This window comes from Blennius ocellaris (genome assembly GCF_963422515.1).
Source record: "Blennius ocellaris genome assembly, chromosome: 16".
NCBI lineage: Eukaryota > Metazoa > Chordata > Actinopteri > Blenniiformes > Blenniidae > Blennius > Blennius ocellaris.
In genome coordinates this window covers 12,175,144-12,194,495 of record NC_137665.1, presented here as the reverse complement: position 1 = coordinate 12,194,495, position 19,352 = coordinate 12,175,144, and the positions used below count along the sequence as shown (strand labels likewise).

General features: G+C 45.0%; 1 protein-coding gene across 1 annotated transcript in view; it reads left to right on the top strand.

The window, feature by feature from the left end:
* The window catches only part of notch3 (notch receptor 3), a 27,595-nt gene extending 9,063 nt beyond the window's left edge, over positions 1 to 18,532 (top strand). The window contains exons 3-33 of the mRNA XM_080510990.1: positions 2,298 to 2,440; positions 2,534 to 2,869; positions 3,462 to 3,584; positions 3,674 to 3,907; positions 4,005 to 4,160; positions 4,244 to 4,429; positions 5,838 to 5,951; positions 7,038 to 7,151; positions 8,105 to 8,338; positions 8,524 to 8,634; positions 8,743 to 8,935; positions 9,070 to 9,215; positions 9,497 to 9,730; positions 9,837 to 9,989; positions 10,109 to 10,337; positions 10,421 to 10,622; positions 10,720 to 10,876; positions 10,965 to 11,149; positions 11,262 to 11,394; positions 11,507 to 11,764; positions 11,881 to 11,993; positions 12,088 to 12,611; positions 12,704 to 13,030; positions 13,120 to 13,268; positions 13,351 to 13,579; positions 13,693 to 13,783; positions 13,886 to 14,054; positions 14,169 to 14,473; positions 14,588 to 14,735; positions 14,817 to 14,914; positions 15,018 to 18,532. Of these exons, the coding sequence (XP_080367116.1) occupies positions 2,298 to 2,440; positions 2,534 to 2,869; positions 3,462 to 3,584; positions 3,674 to 3,907; positions 4,005 to 4,160; positions 4,244 to 4,429; positions 5,838 to 5,951; positions 7,038 to 7,151; positions 8,105 to 8,338; positions 8,524 to 8,634; positions 8,743 to 8,935; positions 9,070 to 9,215; positions 9,497 to 9,730; positions 9,837 to 9,989; positions 10,109 to 10,337; positions 10,421 to 10,622; positions 10,720 to 10,876; positions 10,965 to 11,149; positions 11,262 to 11,394; positions 11,507 to 11,764; positions 11,881 to 11,993; positions 12,088 to 12,611; positions 12,704 to 13,030; positions 13,120 to 13,268; positions 13,351 to 13,579; positions 13,693 to 13,783; positions 13,886 to 14,054; positions 14,169 to 14,473; positions 14,588 to 14,735; positions 14,817 to 14,914; positions 15,018 to 16,496 (7,273 nt within the window). The 3' untranslated portion in view covers positions 16,497 to 18,532. The remainder of the gene's footprint in view (positions 1 to 2,297; positions 2,441 to 2,533; positions 2,870 to 3,461; positions 3,585 to 3,673; positions 3,908 to 4,004; positions 4,161 to 4,243; positions 4,430 to 5,837; positions 5,952 to 7,037; positions 7,152 to 8,104; positions 8,339 to 8,523; positions 8,635 to 8,742; positions 8,936 to 9,069; positions 9,216 to 9,496; positions 9,731 to 9,836; positions 9,990 to 10,108; positions 10,338 to 10,420; positions 10,623 to 10,719; positions 10,877 to 10,964; positions 11,150 to 11,261; positions 11,395 to 11,506; positions 11,765 to 11,880; positions 11,994 to 12,087; positions 12,612 to 12,703; positions 13,031 to 13,119; positions 13,269 to 13,350; positions 13,580 to 13,692; positions 13,784 to 13,885; positions 14,055 to 14,168; positions 14,474 to 14,587; positions 14,736 to 14,816; positions 14,915 to 15,017) is intronic.
* Positions 18,533 to 19,352: the final 820 nt, after the last annotated feature.

Here is a 19,352-nt window from a genome sequence, read left to right as displayed (position 1 = left end):
TAGCTTTTTGGTCTTTAGCAGTGAAATGGCCACGGTACTGAGTTGATCCAGAAGAATTTGACTGTCAGTCTATGTTGTATTTCTAAGTTGTCTAAACAATCAGTCGTGTCAAAGGCCTCTTTGTACCACATTTGTGTTTCATTTTTTAGTGACACCCAAGATTCCAGACATAGTTAATTTGCCTCTAAATAAACCCAGCCAAGCCATGACAAATAGCCATGGGGACCCAGGGTGGGGTTGTGGGTGATTGGTTGGGTGTCAGGCTTGCTTGCTTGTCTGTGAGGTTGCTGGGGCAACAGAAGTTGTGCGTTAGAAATAAGTGCTTTGTTGTGAAGACGAGGGGATCTGGAAATTACAGGAAGCAAGACTTGACGTTCCAGCTCAACCATACGACTATCTCCTTCTCTTGGTGTCACCATAGTTGGTTTCAACCTCCAAAGAGATTCTCTATGGAAGAACAGCCCCACCCTACACTGTGCAGCCTGAGTGACATTATCATCACAATCAAACAGAGGACCTCTGACATCTGACCTCTCAGCGCGTGAGAGGAGGGAGTTGTAAATGGGAAAGCCAAGCTGGCGTTCAGGGGTACTTCAGAGAGGAGCTGTAGCATCTGTCCAGACTCTCTGTCTAAGCGTGGATACTTCCGTGCAGCTTCACTTAAACTTCTGAACAGTCTCACTGACTGACTTTGCACAGTGCATCAGGAAATCTTCCTCTTTGACAATTCTCATTAGAGTACTATTTTTATATATCGCCTAACTGTTGAACTCTGTCAGGAAACCAAACACTTTCTTTCCCCAAAACTGCTGCTGTTTAAAAGTACATTCTGAGTTCTTTCAGGCCAAGCCCTGTGGTGCTCCATATTCTTCTTGTCTTTTCTTGTCTTGGTTAAGAAATGAAATAGCCAAGCAAAACCGAGCAACCTTCAGTGTTTCTCAACCAGAGCAGAACAGTCACGAAAACCCCCCCCAAAAAACAGCTTCTTTCAATGAACATCTCGATTCAAGATGACTCCATCCTCTGCAGCCTGACTAAGAATGTGCATCTGTAATCTTCTTCATTTAAGTCGATGTTTCGTGTGTTTTGACACAGTAAAAAATGAACTGATGACAGTGTAGTGAACATGCTGTTGTAAAAGAAAACAGATGAGAACCTATTGTTGATCCTGCCCAGGGGTTCCTCATCAATGAAAGAAAAGACAGAGCCCAAGGGCGGGCCAGAACCCAGCTGTCACTGCCTCGCCATCAGCATCAAACGGTCTGTTTGAAGAGGGGGCTTGTCCCTAGCTAAGAGCTCTGCTTGGGTGTAGAGTTACCAGCCCTCCAACCTTGTCTAAACTCCCGTAGGACCTCAGCGGAGAGCTATCAGGAACCCTGTTTATGTATTTATCTCAGCTTCTTTGTGGAGTGTGTTTAGGTCTGGCTTACACAAGGTCTACTCAGCGCGCATAGCCAAAGCTGAAGAAGAGCGCTTTCACTCGTCCATCTGTATCTGTTCAGGTGTTTGTGCATATTATAGGTCATCAAACATTGTGTCACCACTGAATCCTAGTAGTCACAGTCGTTTCACATTCAAAACACAACTCAATGCAATGAAAACATGTATACAGGGATACAGTTTTCAGAATACTTCATTCTCTAAGACTAGTTGTTATTCAGCTTCTTAAGAGCTCTAAGTTTGGTGGCATGAAAGCTCTCGTGCTAAACCCACATTAGGGGAATGATTTAAAAACAAAGATGTGGACAAACTCACTGTTGCATCAGAATGAAGTCTTTGGGAAGAGAATAGGTTATTTTATTGAAATATCCACATCTGCTTCTCTCATTTGATTCATATGTGCCATGTGTTATCCTTGCTTTTCTTCATGTCAGAAATTGTTGGCAATTGTCGAGTTTCCAGACTGCTGTCTCTGGGTGTGTTCCTTTTCCCTTTTCATACATGGGAACAGAGGTGTGGAAAAAATTGTTGGAATACGAGCTGACGCAGAGAAAAATCTCCTGCTGGAAATGTGGAAAGTGATGGTTTGCCTTTATTTTAATATTTTATGTCTGTTTATGGATGTTTGTTGGTCATATTTTTAACAATAGATTGCATGGTTTTTACTGTTGATGTAAACTCTATATAATTCTTTATTTATGGAAGCAGAAGGATTAATTCAAGTTTGAGCTTGGCACAGTTCCCCAAATGCCAAACCCAATCTGATGGAAATGATGTTACATTCTCCAATATTTAGCAGCTCCATCTTGAATACGTCCAGCTTTTATTCAGCATCGTAATTAGTGTTGTTTGCCCAGGTGCCGTCCCGGGTTCATTGGTCCTCTCTGTCAACATCTGGATCCCTGTCATCGATCGCCATGTCTAAATGGAGCAGCCTGTATGAGCCAAGTGGTCAATGGTATCCCGCAGTTCACCTGTGTGTGCCAGAGAGGGTTCAGAGGTAAGTGTCACCAAAAATGTCTTAAATAAAAAGATCAAATCGGAAAATATTTCAAACTGAATACAGTTAACTTTCCCCCCCCCCCCCCTCCAGGCCAGGATTGCTCCCTCATTGATGCTTGTGCCACAACCCCATGTGCCAATGGCGCCCGCTGTGTCAACTGGAATAACCACTACAATTGTTCCTGCCCACCTGGCTTTCAAGGAAAAAACTGCAGAAATGACATTGACGAGTGCCGCAAGTCTGGCGCTTGCCTCAATGGCGGCTTGTGCATAAACACCCACGGGTCCTTCCGTTGCCAGTGTCCGCCTGGATACAGCGGACGTACGTGCGAGGTGTCCACCCTGCCCTGCGCCCCATCGCAGTGCCTTAATGGAGGAACCTGTCGACAGACTAGTGACCATTCCTACGAATGCGCTTGCTTACCAGGTAGAATAGCTCTCTGATCACAATGCTCACACAAACTCTAGGCTCAGTATAATTATCTCACTGTTGTTACAACCAGCCTTGGGTCTTTTGCTGGGGTTTTTTTTCTCTTGATGCCTTAGGTCAACTTCCTGTCTATATTAATAGTTACTGAAGGGAGATGGGATGGTGGGAGTTTTAAGAGGTGGTCTGCCTGCACTCCACTTTACTCTCCTCACAACAGAGGAATTCACTTTATGGGCCTTCTGGTTTCCCACTGGGGAGCCGACAGGAAATGGCTCCTGCCAGAGAGGAAGTCATTGAAACTGTGAGAGATTATAAAACAAGCAAACACTGAGGGAAATGCAGACCTCTGAAGCAGGCAGGAGTCACGGCTGTTGCTGGCATCGTGTGGGAACCATCATATGAAGATGTAAACATCAGACACCCTCTGAACCTTTTTACTACATCGCCCCCACAGAGTCTCGTGTGAGAAATATGGCTTTAGGGTTTGGAGTAGAGATGTTTTGGGTCAGAAACAAGGTCTGTTGAATGCTTATTATACTCACAGGTTGCAGATGTGTCATCATTCTTTTCATCTGTCAATTTGTCACAGGGTTTGAGGGACACAACTGTGAGAATAACGTGGATGACTGTCCAGGTCACAAGTGTATGAATGGAGGAATATGTGTAGATGGAGTGAATACCTACAATTGCCAGTGCCCACCAGAATGGACAGGTACAATTGTTAAAATTAACTTAACAAAAATGTAATCAAGATATCAAATGAAGCATATGTGTGAGCCAATGTCTCCTTCTTTACAACAGGACAATACTGTGCTGAGGATGTCAATGAGTGTCTCATGCAACCTAATGCATGTCATAACGGCGGCACCTGCTTCAACACCATCGGTGGTCATACCTGCGTCTGTGTGAACGGTTGGACCGGAGATGACTGCAGTGAAAACATTGACGACTGTGCAATAGCGGTTTGCTTCAATGGTGCCACATGCCATGACCGAGTGGCATCCTTCTTCTGCGCGTGTCCAGTTGGAAAGACAGGTATTTGTGTTGTCAGACACTCTGTTTGTCCCCTTTAATACTGCCTGCTGAACTTGAGCCAGGTGACACATGCATTCTTTCTACAATGTCATGACAGGTTTGCTGTGCCACCTTGATGATGCATGTGTGAGTAATCCCTGCAACGAAGGGGCAGTGTGTGACACTAACCCTCTCAATGGCCGCGCCATCTGCACTTGCCCTGCTGGTTTTGTTGGGGGGGCTTGCAATCAGGACATGGATGAGTGTTCGATTGGTAAGAGTGGTATTTATGAGAAAATCTGCAGTACTGTGGTCATGTGAGTTCTGTTTTACTGATCTTCAAACTTCTTTCAACAGGTGCAAATCCATGTGAGCATTTTGGGAAATGTGTGAACACAGAAGGTTCATTCGAGTGTCAGTGTGGCCGGGGATATGCTGGCCCACGTTGTGAGATTGACATCAATGAATGCTTATCCATGCCCTGCCAGAATGATGCCACTTGCTTGGACCGCATCGGAGAGTTTACTTGCATTTGCATGCCAGGTATGCAGACATTTCACCCCTAACTATTCTTTCACAGAAATAAAGCAAGTACTATACATATTCAAACAATCAATATAAATCTTTACAATGTTATGAAGTAGGAAAATATTATTTTTGTTTGACAAAAGTTGTATTTTACATTGCTCCAATAGTACCTTGTTAAGGTGCAAGTGTAAGGTGCTTTATGTGCTTTAAAATACTCATTGCCCAAGGAAGTGGGTTCGCAACCTAAAGTGAGGGTTTTCTTTTAAAAAAAAGTTGCAAGCTTAGAGTCCAAATTTTGTTTAGCCAAAAGAACAATCTTTTAGTTTCATACAAACTTTGATTCTCAAACATCAAGAAGTATCAGTGCCAACCAAATCAAACCCAATTCCAGAGTGGAAGAAGACTTTTTATTGTGTTTCCAGTAAAAGTTTAAAGTTCAGCTATGTGTCCTTCAGGGAGGACAGTCCTAAACCATATAGAGAAAAACTAACATTTCAACTTGGCCTTTAAATGTAACTTTATCTCCAGGGCTGCCATACTTGCCATCAGTGTAGACTATTATGTAATTCATTCCCACTGACTTTGGGTATTGAAGGCAACTCTCCATTCTCTGTGCACTGTACAGCCAGACGGGGTAATAGTTTGGAGTAAGTGATAGTTTGGACACTCGGTAACAAAAAGACAGTGAAACTCTCACGCACAGTCCTACACGCAACCTGGGGTTTTGGGAGCTATACAAATTAGAGCTGGGAGTCGGGTCTATAGGACTGGATGTGAGAGAGGGTGAACAGTTAGGGGGAGGAGTGTGCTGTGAATACTAATGAGTGGAAGAGTGGTGGGAATGGAGTGGAACAATAGGGCCCCTCTGTGCTCCACTTTGCACCCCTCATACACACACAGAGGGAAAGAGGCTTTTTCCCAGAGCCTCTCCCCCTCCCGCTTCATTTCCAGAGACAGACCCTTCCTCTTCACCCTCCTCATCATCAGTCAGCCTGGCAAAGCTCATGTGGAGCCGCTGATTATTTCTGATTCCACGCTAGCCTCTCCCCAGGGGAAACCTTCTGATTCACATTTGGTTTCACCTCAATGAGGGAACCCTCCATAGTTTGCTCACACAGAATGTATAACATGCATCTGCTGAATGGGACACCGACTCAGGGAGGGGCGTTGCTCCATGGACAGTAGGGTGTGATGATCAGGTCAGTTGAGTGGGAACACTGGAGATGCTCCAGAGTCTTTTATTCCAACTTGTGGTTCAGCAGAGACCAGTGAACAAAACCCACACATGGGAAAAGTTTCCCACAGATCCTTTGCGGAGTCCATACAATTGCAGACCATGCCAGCTTGAAGTGATGTGAACAAAGTGAACATACATCCACTGCAAAATGAAAGGATGATTTCAAGTTGAACTTGTGTCTTGCAGGCTACATGGGAACTTACTGTGAGATTGACGTAGACGACTGCGAGAGCAACCCGTGTGTGAACGATGGCATCTGCCGAGACATGGTCAATGGTTTCACATGCACCTGCCAGCCAGGTAAGCTTTTTCTGAAATCTTTTCATTCCTTTGCACCTCTCATATCTTCACTGTCTGTTAACAACTAGTTTAGTGACAGCAGCAGTAAAAACACAAAGCTTAAGTTTAAATGCCCCTAAACCAGAAGAGGGAGGGTCAGCCTCACTACTTCTGCTTGCTGGTGTTTAGAGCCACCACTCATATAAAAAGGCAAGCCCCAAAGCTGCCTATCCTCTTGCCTGAACAAAGACACTATTGTGACCCCCGCTTCCCTCCTCTGTGGAATGTGGAAGGGACAGCAGTCTCCCTCATCCTGCCTTGTTGCTGATGGGGAGGGGGACAGCAGTCCTGCTAATGAGATTCTTTTCCAGGTCCGCAATTTACATCTGGGACAGACGTCCCCCCTCCAACCCCCATCTAGCTATTGAGCCGGTGGAGTTGATGCAGGCAGTGGAGGGGGGGGGGCAAAAGAGAAAACAATCCCACCGTCTCCTCCAAGCCCCCCTTAAGCAGCCCAAGCACCAACACACAGACCGTCCTGACACTGTTAATCAACTGAGCAGTATGCTACCAATGCACCAATTCACCCGTCTGGGCACTGTGCCCAGTCTTTTCAAGCCAACTCTTTTTTTCAAAGATTTAGAGCTTATACGTTATTATTATTATTATTACTATTATTATTATTATTATTACTACAGTCTTCTCACATAGAGTTCCATGTATCACAAGTCTATCAGTGCACCATTAGTATCGTGTACTCTAGAGTTAGAAGTAGAGGTAAATAGCTTTTGCCTCGCCAGCCCTTCCTTATCCTGGAAGACCAATTTTCATGCTGGTCCAGCTTGACAAAAAGTCAAACCTGTAAGACATTATCAAGGTCATAGCAGGCTTTTCCCCTGCAGTTTGGAGTGGCCATGTCAGCGTCCAAGTGCACAGATGAAATGTCCTTAACCAGTCGAGACAAACTCAAACCCGACCCGAACCATTACCAACCTAGTCAAAGACCTCTGCCCTTCTAAGAAGAGCAGAAATGCCCTTTGACCTCAGCATGGGCCTTACCACTGGACCTTCATTCTGACCTCTAACCTCTATGTTTGTATGTCCCAGGGTTTACTGGCACCATGTGTCAAATCGACATAGATGAGTGCGCCAGCACGCCTTGCCAGAACGGGGCAAAATGCTACGACAGACCCAATGGGTTCGAGTGCCGGTGTGCTGAAGGTAAGAACTCCTGTATATATCGGTAGTTGTTAGATAGTAAAAGGCTCAAGATGTCTACCCAGACAGGATAACAGATGAGCCTTAAACACTTGTTTTGGTCTTTGTTAAGCATTCAGCGTTTTTGGGGGTGAACTTTTTCTGTGGACGTCTGCTGGCCAAGTAGACCAACTTGAGGCCCCTAATCCCCCTCTTTCCCTCATCGGCTCTCAGGATCATGGGGTCACTGAGGACCAGCAGTTGCCAAGAAAAGACCCTTGGTCATCACCCCGACATCTGTTCATCTTTTATACTCTCAGTGCGACACCTTATGCTGCGTCTTAACTTGCATTCCTTCACATTTAGTCATGTCCATCATGGAAAACAATAACCAGATATGATCATTAAATTTGGAGAGAAAAGCTGTACTTATAATGTCGCTACATGTATATTTCAATGTTTCACATGTTTGTTTGGACCTATGCCTACCGAGGAGCCTGCTTCATTGTTTCAGTGGCCAGCTGCTTGGTATTCCTTGTGTTTGTGGCCCCTTCTGTTGAGTGAAGTGGCCCTGTTTGACGTGGCGCAGTCTATTGTTCTCTCCGCCCCTGAGAACAAAAGCAAGACTGGGAGGCCTGTGTAGGGCCCTTCTTTACTGCTTTGCCCAAGTCAGCATTGCGCTACACACAGAGCACACAAACCAACAGTTACTTCCCCGACATGCACACGTAACCACAGTGGTTAAACATGTTGAAGTTTCATGAAGATTAAAGTGTGAAACAGACTGAAGTTCAGAAAAAATATCAGATGCAAGTTATTAAAATAACACAAATCTGCAAAAAGATAATAGCGTAGTTTTGCCACTGGAAATGGTTTCCCGATATTTAGATTTCAGGCAGTAAAAAAAAACTGAACCCCTCTTAACAAACAAGTATCTTGTCAGTAACCTTGGTTTTTAACTTTTTTCTCATTTTCAGGTTATGAAGGGACCCTTTGCGAAAGCAATATCAACAACTGTAAGCCCGACCCGTGTCACCATGGTACTTGCGTCGATGGAATTGCAAGCTACACCTGTAACTGCGATGCTGGCTACACAGGCTATCGCTGTGAGAATCAGCTTAACGAGTGCCACAGCAACCCCTGTCAGAACGGGGGCAAATGTGTGGACCTGGTCAATAAGTACATCTGTCAGTGTCAACATGGAACCTCAGGTAAGAGAGAAAAGTCTGTACACATCACAAATGTTGGCGTTAGGCTGACAAAAACGACAACAATATAAAAAATAGATATGACTCAGTTTGCTGTGTTTGGCCTTGACATGGATATAACATACTGTGTACTTAAGTGTGCTGAATATGATGACAGTCCTAACATTAAAAAACATTTGTCAATACAGGCACAAACTGCGAGATAAACTTTGATGACTGTGCCAGCAACCCATGTGATTACGGAATCTGCAAAGATGGAATCAACCGCTATGACTGTGTTTGTAAACCTGGCTTCACTGGTAAGCAAATTTAACACAAAAAAATTATAATAATTCAGACCAAATATCTGTCCACATGGGCACTGTTAACAAATAAGCTTTGAACATCTCCAAAATCTCTCCTGACAGGTCCCAAATGTAATGTGGAAATAGACGAATGTGCATCCAGCCCATGCAGAAACGGAGGAACATGTGTGGACGAGGAGAATGGATTTCACTGCCAGTGTCCTGAAGGCTTCAAACCACCCTACTGTTACTCGCAGGTGGACGAATGCGGCAGCAGCCCATGTATGCACGGCTCATGCAGGGACGACATTAACGGGTATGAACAGCTACAGCTTTTGACAATGGACATTTAAAACCAAAAAAAGAAGACCTGTCAATAAGTAAATGAGCATTTTTTTTTCTTCAATTTGTAAAGCTATGGTTGTATTGATGGCACTTCTTTATTTGCAGTTATCGTTGTGACTGTGAGCCCGGTTGGGTGGGTAAGAACTGTGACCTGGACAGGAACGACTGTTTGCCGAGTCCCTGTCAGAACGCTGGCACATGCATCGACCAGCTCAATGGTTTTACCTGCAAGTGTCGCCAAGGCTTCAGAGGTGAGAGGCCAAAACAGTAGACAAATGCACAATTATTCAAAAGCCTTCCAAACATATTCATGTGATGTGGTACCTGAGTATTGGTAGTCTTCGAAATAAATCCTCTTAAAAAGCCTTGTCTTAGTTTTTTCCTTTTAATTTTTGTCTTTTTCTGGAAGGGCTACTGTGTCCCCCTAGTGGTGGAGTTAAACAGACAGAGTCATTCACTAATATCCGATGCAAGTGTCAGGCTTGTCACTATTATTTCTGCTACTAATTTTAACTCTTCACTCCTTTGAAAGGTAACCTCTGCCAAGTGAACATCAACGAATGTGCCTCCAGTCCCTGTCTGAACAAGGGCACTTGTGTGGATGGTGTGGCAAGTTTCACATGCCTGTGTGAGCTTCCTTACAGTGGACCCACTTGCGCTGAGGTCCTCACTCCTTGCTCGCCTAACCCCTGTGCCAATCATGCTGTGTGCACCCACACGCCAGATTACTTGGGCTATCAATGTAACTGCCAGCCAGGGTGGCAAGGTTAGTACATTCTGCACTCAGTCAAATCCTGCTCATTTTGTGTGCAATAATCTTCTCGGAAACGGAAAGATCAAATCTCATCGTGTCCCTCTTTTGTGTTCATCAGGTCAGTTGTGTAACATAGATGTGAATGAATGTATCTCAAATCCCTGCAAAAACCGCGGGACCTGCACGAACACTCTTGGAAGATTCATGTGCTCCTGCAGAGCAGGATATACTGGGCTAACCTGCGAGACAGACATCAACGACTGTAGTCCTAGTGAGTGATCATTTCAACATTGCGCACTGTATAAAACGAAGTCTTTGCTGCTGTGGAAAACATTCAAGATCTATGTATGTTTACTGTTTTTTGATCAAAGTCTTCTGTTGTGCTGTCAGATCCCTGCCTCAGTGGAGGTTCCTGCACAGACGGGGTGAACTCTTACCACTGTAGCTGCCTGCCAGGCTTCACAGGGCCCCGCTGTGCTTTAGAGATCAATGAATGCCAAAGTTCTCCCTGCAAAAATGGAGGAACATGCACCGATTATGTTAACTCCTACACGTGTACCTGTAGGCCCGGCTTTACTGGCATTCACTGTGAAACCAACATCCCTGACTGCACTGAAAGGTGTGTAAGCATTGATAATGCACTTAATTGATCTACTTTTGTACATTTAAAAAAAAAAATCATATTTTTACTTCCATCTGCAGCTCTTGCTTCAATGGAGGGACATGCACCGATAAAATCAATGGTTATTCCTGTACGTGCCGATCAGGCTTCACTGGCTCCCACTGCCAATATGAAGTCAATGAGTGTGATTCCCAGCCTTGCCTCAATGGGGGCATATGTCAAGATGCCCTGGAATCCTTCCGCTGCTCCTGCCCTAAGGGCTACACTGGCAACCGATGCCAGGTACATAAACTCACAAACAATGTTGGAATGGATTTCTTGCTTTTATGTTTTGTTTTTTTTTTACAATAAATTCTAAAATGTGTCCATCTATCCTTAGTCTCAAGTGGATTGGTGTCGATGGTCATCTCCATGCCAGAATGGAGGACGCTGTCGCCAGAAGGATGCTTCCTTTATTTGTGATTGTACGAATGGCTGGTCTGGACGCTACTGTGACATCCCAAGAGTCTCCTGTGAGACAGCTGCTCGCCAAAGAGGTATGTACAGATAATTTTCTGTTGATAGTCTGCGTTTACTTACAAAGACGTACTGAAGTTAAAGTTTCTCCTAAATCTTTCTGATTAGGCCTCCAGACAGATGAACTGTGTCACCATGGGGGTCACTGTGTCAATACTGGGAATACCCACTACTGCAAATGTCCCACTGACTACACTGGAAGCTACTGTGAAAATGAAGTGGAGCACTGCGAGGACAAACCTTGTCACAATGGCGCCACCTGCAGGGGATATGTGGGCGGTTACCAATGCGACGTGAGTCTTTGTGCTATGTGCCTTTTTTTTTACTGATTTCAAGTGAGCTTTTTAAATGGCCTTCTGTTTCATTTGTGAAGATTACAATCTTGTCTTCTTCTTGTCATTACAGTGTATGCCAGGCTATACTGGGCAAAACTGCGAGATAGAAATCAACGAGTGCCAGTCTCACCCATGCCAGAATGGAGGTACCTGTATCGATCTGGTTGGACATTATATCTGCTCCTGCCCACCTGGCACACTAGGTATGTCAGCACAACAACAGAAAAGTGTCTTTATTGCTAAAGACATGCAGCTCTCTATAAACAGTACATAATATCATGAATCCTCTCAATATGATCTTTTTCCCTTTTAAAGGAGTTCTCTGTGAGATCAATGAAGATGACTGCGCTCCACCCATGAGGCTGCGCAGTGCTACTCCTAAGTGCCTGAATAATGGCACTTGTGTGGACAGAGTCGGAGGATATCGTTGCAATTGCCCTCCTGGTTTCACGGGAGAAAGATGTGAGGGGGACATAAATGAGTGTCTCTCTAACCCCTGCAGTCCCTCCAATAGTCTCGACTGCATCCAGTTGCCCAATGACTACCAATGCGTTTGCAAGCCAGGCTTTACAGGTGAGACACCTAAATATCGACCGCACTCTCCTTGATGTCTTACTGTTCATCCTTTTTGAGTAAAATACCCTTCTCCAATTGTAGATATTCACTGTTGCTTTTTTTTTTTTTTGCAGGCCGGAGGTGTCAGAGCAGATTCAGTGTTTGTGAGTCTCAGCCATGTCAGAATGGAGGAGCTTGTTCCCTGACCAGCAGCTCTGGCATGGGGTACACCTGCACATGTCAGCTTGTAAGTGTATTTTTAATTTACCAGCTTAGATTCCTTCACTGTGCTTTCAAAGTTCAAGCTCATAAATGACAAACTTTTTTTTTTTTTTTTTTAGGGTTATACTGGGCCGAACTGTGAAAGAAGCATGTCCTGCCGTGAGCTGTCCTGCTATAATGGAGGGAGCTGTGCTCTTACTACAAGAGGGGCACGTTGCACGTGCCTGCCAGGTTATGGTGGACCCCAGTGTCAGCACCGCAGCAATGAAGGCTGCTCCTCTAAGCCATGCTGGAATGGAGGACTGTGTACAGAAGAGACCAGCTTCCCATTCTTTCACTGCCAGTGTCCTAGCGGCTGGACAGGCAAACGGTGTGAGCAGAGCATCGTGGAGCCCCAAACACCTTCATGCCCATTGGCAGACTGCCGTGGCAAAGTCAATGACAGTGTTTGTGACAAGGAATGCAACACATTTGCTTGCCAGTGGGACGGCGGTGACTGCTCTCTGGCAGTGAATCCGTGGGCTAACTGTGCAGACCCTCGCTGCTGGCGTGCTTTTAACAATAGCCAGTGTGATGAGTCCTGTAACAATGCTTTCTGCCTGTATGATAACTTTGACTGCAGAGCCAAGGAGAAAGTTTGCAAGTGAGTTTGATTTCACTGTTAAGTGTATTCCCTTTCAGTTTCACTGGCCTTAGAAAATGTTAACTCATCATTCTGTTTCCTGTGATTTACAGTCCTATATATGAAACCTACTGCACCGACCACTACGCCGATGGACTGTGTGACCAGGGCTGCAACACAGAAGAGTGTGGCTGGGATGGCTTGGACTGCGCAGAGAAAGTCCCAGAGGACATTGCTGATGGCGTTTTGGTTCTGGTCGTCCTGCTGCCTCCAGAGGAGCTTCTTCGCACCAGTACAGCATTTCTGCACAAATTAAGCGCTATCCTACACACTTCACTGCGCTTCAGGCAGGACCGCAATGGAGAGGCGATGATCCGCCCTTACAGACGCAGAGAGGCACGCCACAAGCGCGAGTTGCAACACCAACAGGAGATCATTGGGTTCGTCAGGCATACGGTTAAAATCAGTCAAAGCCCTTCCTGTGAATTGTACACAACACTAAACCCTTGCGTCTCTACTTTTCCTGCAGCTCCATCGTTTACCTGGAAATAGACAACCGTTTGTGCTCTCAGGGCTCAGAAGATTGTTTCCCTTCAGCTTTTAGTGCCGCAGACTACCTGGGAGCGTTGTCGGCAGTGGAAATACTCCGCTTCCCTTACCCCCTCAAAGAAGTCCGCGGTGAGGGATACTTCAAACAAACAAAGGCTGTTGACACTCACAAAGTGCACATGTGTGATCATGCTCTCGTCTCCTATCACAGGTGAAAGAATACCACCTGAGGAGATGCAAATACCTCCATGGGGCAAGACGATGATGGTGGTGATTGCTTTACTTTTCCTCATGGTCATACTTGTGATCGGGATGTTAATTGCACGTAGAAAGAGAGAACACAGCACCCTTTGGTTCCCTGAGGGCTTTTTCCTCAAGAAGGAGCCCAGCAGCAACAAAAACCGCAGAGAGCCAGTGGGCCAGGACGCTTTGGGCATGAAGTAAGTTATGTTTATGTGAATGGTAACACTCAATGATATTGTTAGGACTAAGTGATCCTTGCAGTGCAGTTTGGAGTTGGACTTTGGACTTACAAACATTTATCTCTAAACAGACATATGCCAAAGACTGTGGAGGAATCTCTCCTTGGAGATCACAGCGAGCAGTGGATGGACTCAGACTGCCCAGAAGCAAAAAGACTCAAGGTCAGTTTGAAAACGTCTGAAATACAAGCACAAAGGACTATGTGCACATAGCTTTTCCATTGTCTATTTAAATGTAAACTGGATTTCTCCTGTAAATTTCAGGTTGAAGAGCCCAGTATGCTCTCAGACAGTGAAGACGCGGTGGACTGCAGACAGTGGACACAGCACCATCTTGCAGCAGCAGATATTCGTGTTCCACCAACCATGGCCCTCACTCCTCCTCAAGGGGAGTTTGAAAGCGATTGTATGGATGTTAACGTTCGAGGCCCAGGTTGGTAACAGAAAGCCCTTCAATAAAATGGTCTTGATTGTGATTCATGTGTGCCTCTTTTTAGTTTTACTTCATTTATCCAACTTACTCATGTCTGTTTTCATCTTCTACTAGATGGTTTTACTCCGTTGATGCTGGCATCATTCTGTGGAGGCGGCTTAGAGCCCGAAGTAACGGAGGAGGAGGAGAGCGAGGAGTGCTCTGCCAACATCATCTCTGACCTGATCTATCAGGGTGCATCCCTTGCTGCCCAAACAGACCGCACTGGTGAGACGGCACTCCACCTGGCTGCTCGCTATGCTCGCGCAGATGCTGCGAAGAGGCTGCTGGACGCTGGGGCAGATGCCAATGCGCAGGACAACACAGGGCGCACCCCTCTGCATGCTGCAGTGGCTGCTGACGCACAGGGCGTTTTCCAGGTAACCAAACATCAATACAAACAGTTTTTATCGACAACATTAGGTACATAATGATCAGTTTCAGTGTAGAAAAAAAAATCCTTATATTGAATTCAATCTTTTCCACCCTTTTAGATTTTGATTCGGAATCGAGCAACAGATCTTGACTCTCGTATGTGCGATGGCTCCACTGCCCTGATCCTTGCTGCACGGCTGCCAGCGGAGGGAATGGTGGAGGAGCTCATCACTTGTCATGCTGATGTCAATTCAGTTGATGAGCTGGGTAAGCGTGATTAACCGGCCACTATTATGAGCATCTTGTACAGACATATTCGGTGTGCTCATTGCTTCTTGCTTCTTTTAGGTAAATCTGCCTTGCACTGGGCTGCTGCTGTCAACAATGTTGATGCCACTATTGCTTTGCTGAAGAACGGAGCAAACAAAGACATGCAAGATCTTAAGGTAGACCTCCAATTATTGTGTTTGAACACTTTTGCATCACAATTGCTTTAATAGAAGTAAATTTTGGTTGCATCTAACAGTACCTTTCTGCCACTTTTTCCAGGAGGAAACCCCTCTCTACCTTGCAGCGCGTGAGGGCAGCTGTGAGGCGGTCAAGGTACTGCTGGCTCATTTTGCAAACAGAGAAATCACAGACCACATGGACAGGTTGCCAAGAGACATTGCTCAGGAACGTATGCATCACGACATCGTGCAGCTTCTTGACGAGTACAACACAGTACGGAGTCCCCAGGGTCATGGGCCTGGACACCACCTCACCGGGGGACACACTTTGTCTCCCCTCATGTGCCCTCCTAGTGCCTTCCTTCCAAGCTTGAAGAACACTCCACAGGGCAAGAAGAACCGTCGACCCGGTGCCAAGGGGTCTGGCCTTGGTGGACAACATGTGACGAGCCTGAAAGAGTCGGTCAAGGCCCGAAATAAGAAGCTGACCCTGGACATGCAGAGTGCCTTACTGGAGAGTTCAGTTACTCTGTCCCCAGTCGACTCACTGGACTCACCCCACGGGGGAGCTAGCAATGCTGGCTACATCACCAACCCTACGTCTCCAGTCGCCATGCAGTCACCAGGGCTTTTCCACTCCTCCATGTCTGTCCCAAATACCCCAATGGTGCACACCAGCATGTTGGAGGGGGGTGGGCCCTTTGCTGTGTCTCTAGCTCAACTCAATGACCTAGGGGCTGGAGGAATGTCTTTACAGGGGCGTGGCCCCATGGCTTCAGATGTCACCCACAGCTATGTGCTGAGTTCAGGTCAAATGGGGCTTAACATGGGCATGGTCAGTCCTGTTAGTGTCCCCTTTGACTGGCACAACCGAATGCCCCCCTCCTCCCAGTGTGGTCAGCAAGTAGTGAATATTGTGCATAATAGCCAGGCAGGCATGCACCCCCAGAGTCCAGCCATGCAGCAGCAGAGTATGCTGATGCACCAGCAGCTCTACCGTAATCCAATGCTGCAGCCCACTCCTGTTACCTCCACACCCACCATCAGCCCAGTAAAGTTGCCTTCTATTGCTGAACAGCAGCAGCAGCTGATTAATCACAGCATCACCAACCAGCAAAACATGGCTCGCATGGGCACCGCCACCCCACCCACACCCCAAACATCACAGCCCCCACCAACCTTCTTCCAGCCGCAGCAGCAGCAGATGTCTCAGCAACCTGCTCAGCCTCAGCCTCCTGCTCAGCCCACACAAACACCCACACCAGCAGCTCAGCCCCCTCAGGCTCTGCCCTCCCAGCCGAGTGGCAGCACTGTGGTAAAGGAGGATTACCCGACGCCTCCCTCCCAGCACAGCTACTCTTCCGCACTAGATGCCACGCCCAAGCATTACCTTCATTTGCCAAGCGAGCACCCCTACCTGACCCCCTCTCCGGAGTCTCCCGAGCACTGGTCTAGTCCCTCTCCGCACTGCGTCTCAGATTGGTCAGATTCCACGCCGAGTCCGGCAGTTGCTGTCGCGGCCCAAACCCAAATTACTCAAATTCCAGAGGCCAATGGCAAGATGCAGGTGTTTGCGTGAAGATCCCGTGACCTCTGCTTGGAAAAGGACTGGGGGAGGGATCAGAATTTGTGGACTGGCTCTTGGGCCTGTCTGTATTTTTATATGTCAGCCTGTTTCCAAGATTTTCATTGGATTTGGATTGACTACGTTTATCACGAGCACCGTCTGCTGGTGATTCTTTTGCAGAGAAAAAAAAAAGTAAAGGGAAATGTGTGTTGTCTGAAGAAACAGCAGACAATTTAATGAAGTAATTCTGTCACAGATGGACTTGTTTTTTATTATAAAAGAAGTATATGAAGAAAACCAAGTCTTTCATTTCAAAGACTTTGGGATGCTCTCCTGAAAACTAACAAACATTTTAAAAGTAGAGAAGAGAGAAAGTGAAATGTTGAAGGGAATTCATTTATTTTTATTTATTGTTTTTATCTATCTGAACTGCTTTTGTAGGTGTTTTTCTTTCTGTCTTAGCTTCTCACATAAAGTGCTACCCAAACCGATAAACTGGTTCTAGCAAATACATTTCAAGAGTTGCTGCAGTAGTGATACGTTTGATTAAATTGTATGAATATTTTCCATATGAGTATTATAAATAAGAATGTAGACGGGTGTCTCTGAAGCACTTCAAGTAACCAGCCTCGTGGGTGGGTCAAGTGTGGGTCAATACATCATTTAACTACAAGGGATATTTATATTATATGAGGGCATTTAATCCAAGCCAATTTCCTTTATAACAATTAAAAGTGAAATGGCAGAGTAAGGTTTTAGATTAATTGCTTTTTTATTTGTAGCTTGCCACTGACATTAAAGCACTCTCCCTGCCAATTTATTGTCAACCCTGGTTACCCTCAGTTTAAGAATGTTTTTGTTCACTTTAAAAAAGCATTTCAAACAAAACCAGTTTGCCTGTAAAATCAGCCGTTCACTGCCCTGATGTTTGTTTTCTTTTATTATTTTTGTCTGTTTTTATACTCTGTATATTTGTGGAAAACAATGAATCACTCCAGATGTACTAAGCTATGCTTGTATCAGCTGCTATTTTATATCATCATTCCCTGCAAACATTCCTTTTATTTTGCCTGTATCGTTGAGTCTGGACACTGTGCCTTCAGCAGCATGCGACACGGTGTAATCGGATTTGTCAGGTCCATATTGTTACCTGTTGTGAGACATCAGTAGTGCTCTATCCTGCTCTCCACTTGTCTCTGTGGTGAAGGCGTGGTCATGGTGACGGTGTGGCTGCTGGGCTGTGACTGCTTATGCCCTGTCACTCCTGAGGGAGGTGTTTTATGGCATGCAGTGGGGCCGTTCCCCTGCATCTACAGTAGCTTCCAGTCCAGGGGCTTTGGAGTTGCATCTTGAGATGATTGTTAAAAGAGGCGGAAGGAAAAAAAAAATGCTACTGTGTAGTGCTTCACCCTCTCACTTTTTACAAAAATTAAAGATTAGACTCCCAGTCACTCAGCTAACACTTTGTTTACTGTCTGACCAACTCTTTCATTTCCACAAGGCCCGAGAGGGGAGGCCCGGCGTCGCCCTCTCTTTATCCCTATTTTGTGAACCTTTTGACATAAAGTCAGTTGGCGATAGTAGAAATTTGAGAAAGTAATCCTTTCATTTTCATCTTTTGACGACATTGACAGAGATGATTAGGCCACCATTTCTAGCTACTACGTTTGTGGTGACTTAAACACTGCCCCTAGATGTGCCATAGACTGAGTTTATCTGTAATTCATTGTTATATCCTGTTCATGATAGAATCAGATACTGTTCTTATCTGATCTGGGAAAACATGTTGTTGTTCACTCCTGTTCATATGTTACTTACCAGAAAAGTTGTTTTGTTTATTTTATTTTATTTTTTTTATATATATACATAACTGGTCTTACAATTTCCTTACCAGGTCGCACTAAGTGTTTTGTACATTTCAGGCTCCCGATTTTTGTTTGTAAATATGTTTGTTCTGGGTAGATCATTGCTTCAGAAGTCTTATGTTTCTAAAATGATTGTTATGTACTAAAAAGGACAAAAATAAAAAAGTACTTCATTTAGCATTATTTGAAGCTGAGGCTTTCATTGGTCTTTTGTTATTAGAGTCATAGATATTTTTCTATCAATGTTAATTTCTATACTTGTTTAAAAGTAGTTCAAAAATGTTGTACATAACATATTTCTACAGTCCAAATTTGTCAAATAAGTTACCTATAATAAAACTGTAGGGAACTACTTTTTGTGTCTGTTGTTGATGATTTAAGACTTAAAAAGAGAAGAAAACTATTAAATTACAGTTGTCACTGAAATATGATTCCTTTTTAAAAAGGGATCGATTCTGATTTCTTTTCTTATACTTATCTGTGATCAGCAGTTTTCAACACTGCACCCTTACATCAAGGACACATTTTCGTCAGATTTATAGTTGATCTCTGGATACATCACGCAACAGAGTCAGGCAGTTATCATGCTAAGTCGCTTACAAATTGCAATCAAGTTTCTCCACCTATTGTCTATACAACTTTATCCTCTGAGGGCATACCCTGCCTGAAAACAAAAACATTAAATCAAGAATTCGTTGTGCTTTGTTTTTACTTTTATTCCTGAGAAGAAACGATAGTAACAATAAATAAGCAGATGGCGAAACGTTCACCCTGAAGGTTGACGAAACAGACACATACCCAGAGGCGAGAGAGCGAACGACGACCACCGTGTATGAAGCGACACCTCTTCATGACGTGAAGATCAGAGATGCTTTGCCCCTCTGCCAGCGCCTTTGAGCATCCAGTCAAGATGTGGCTCAGTGTTACAAGAGGCTGCGCAACACTGCCTGCAAGAATCTTGCGTTTCAACTTTCCTTGGTCAGTTTTCCATTGCTGTTGTGCT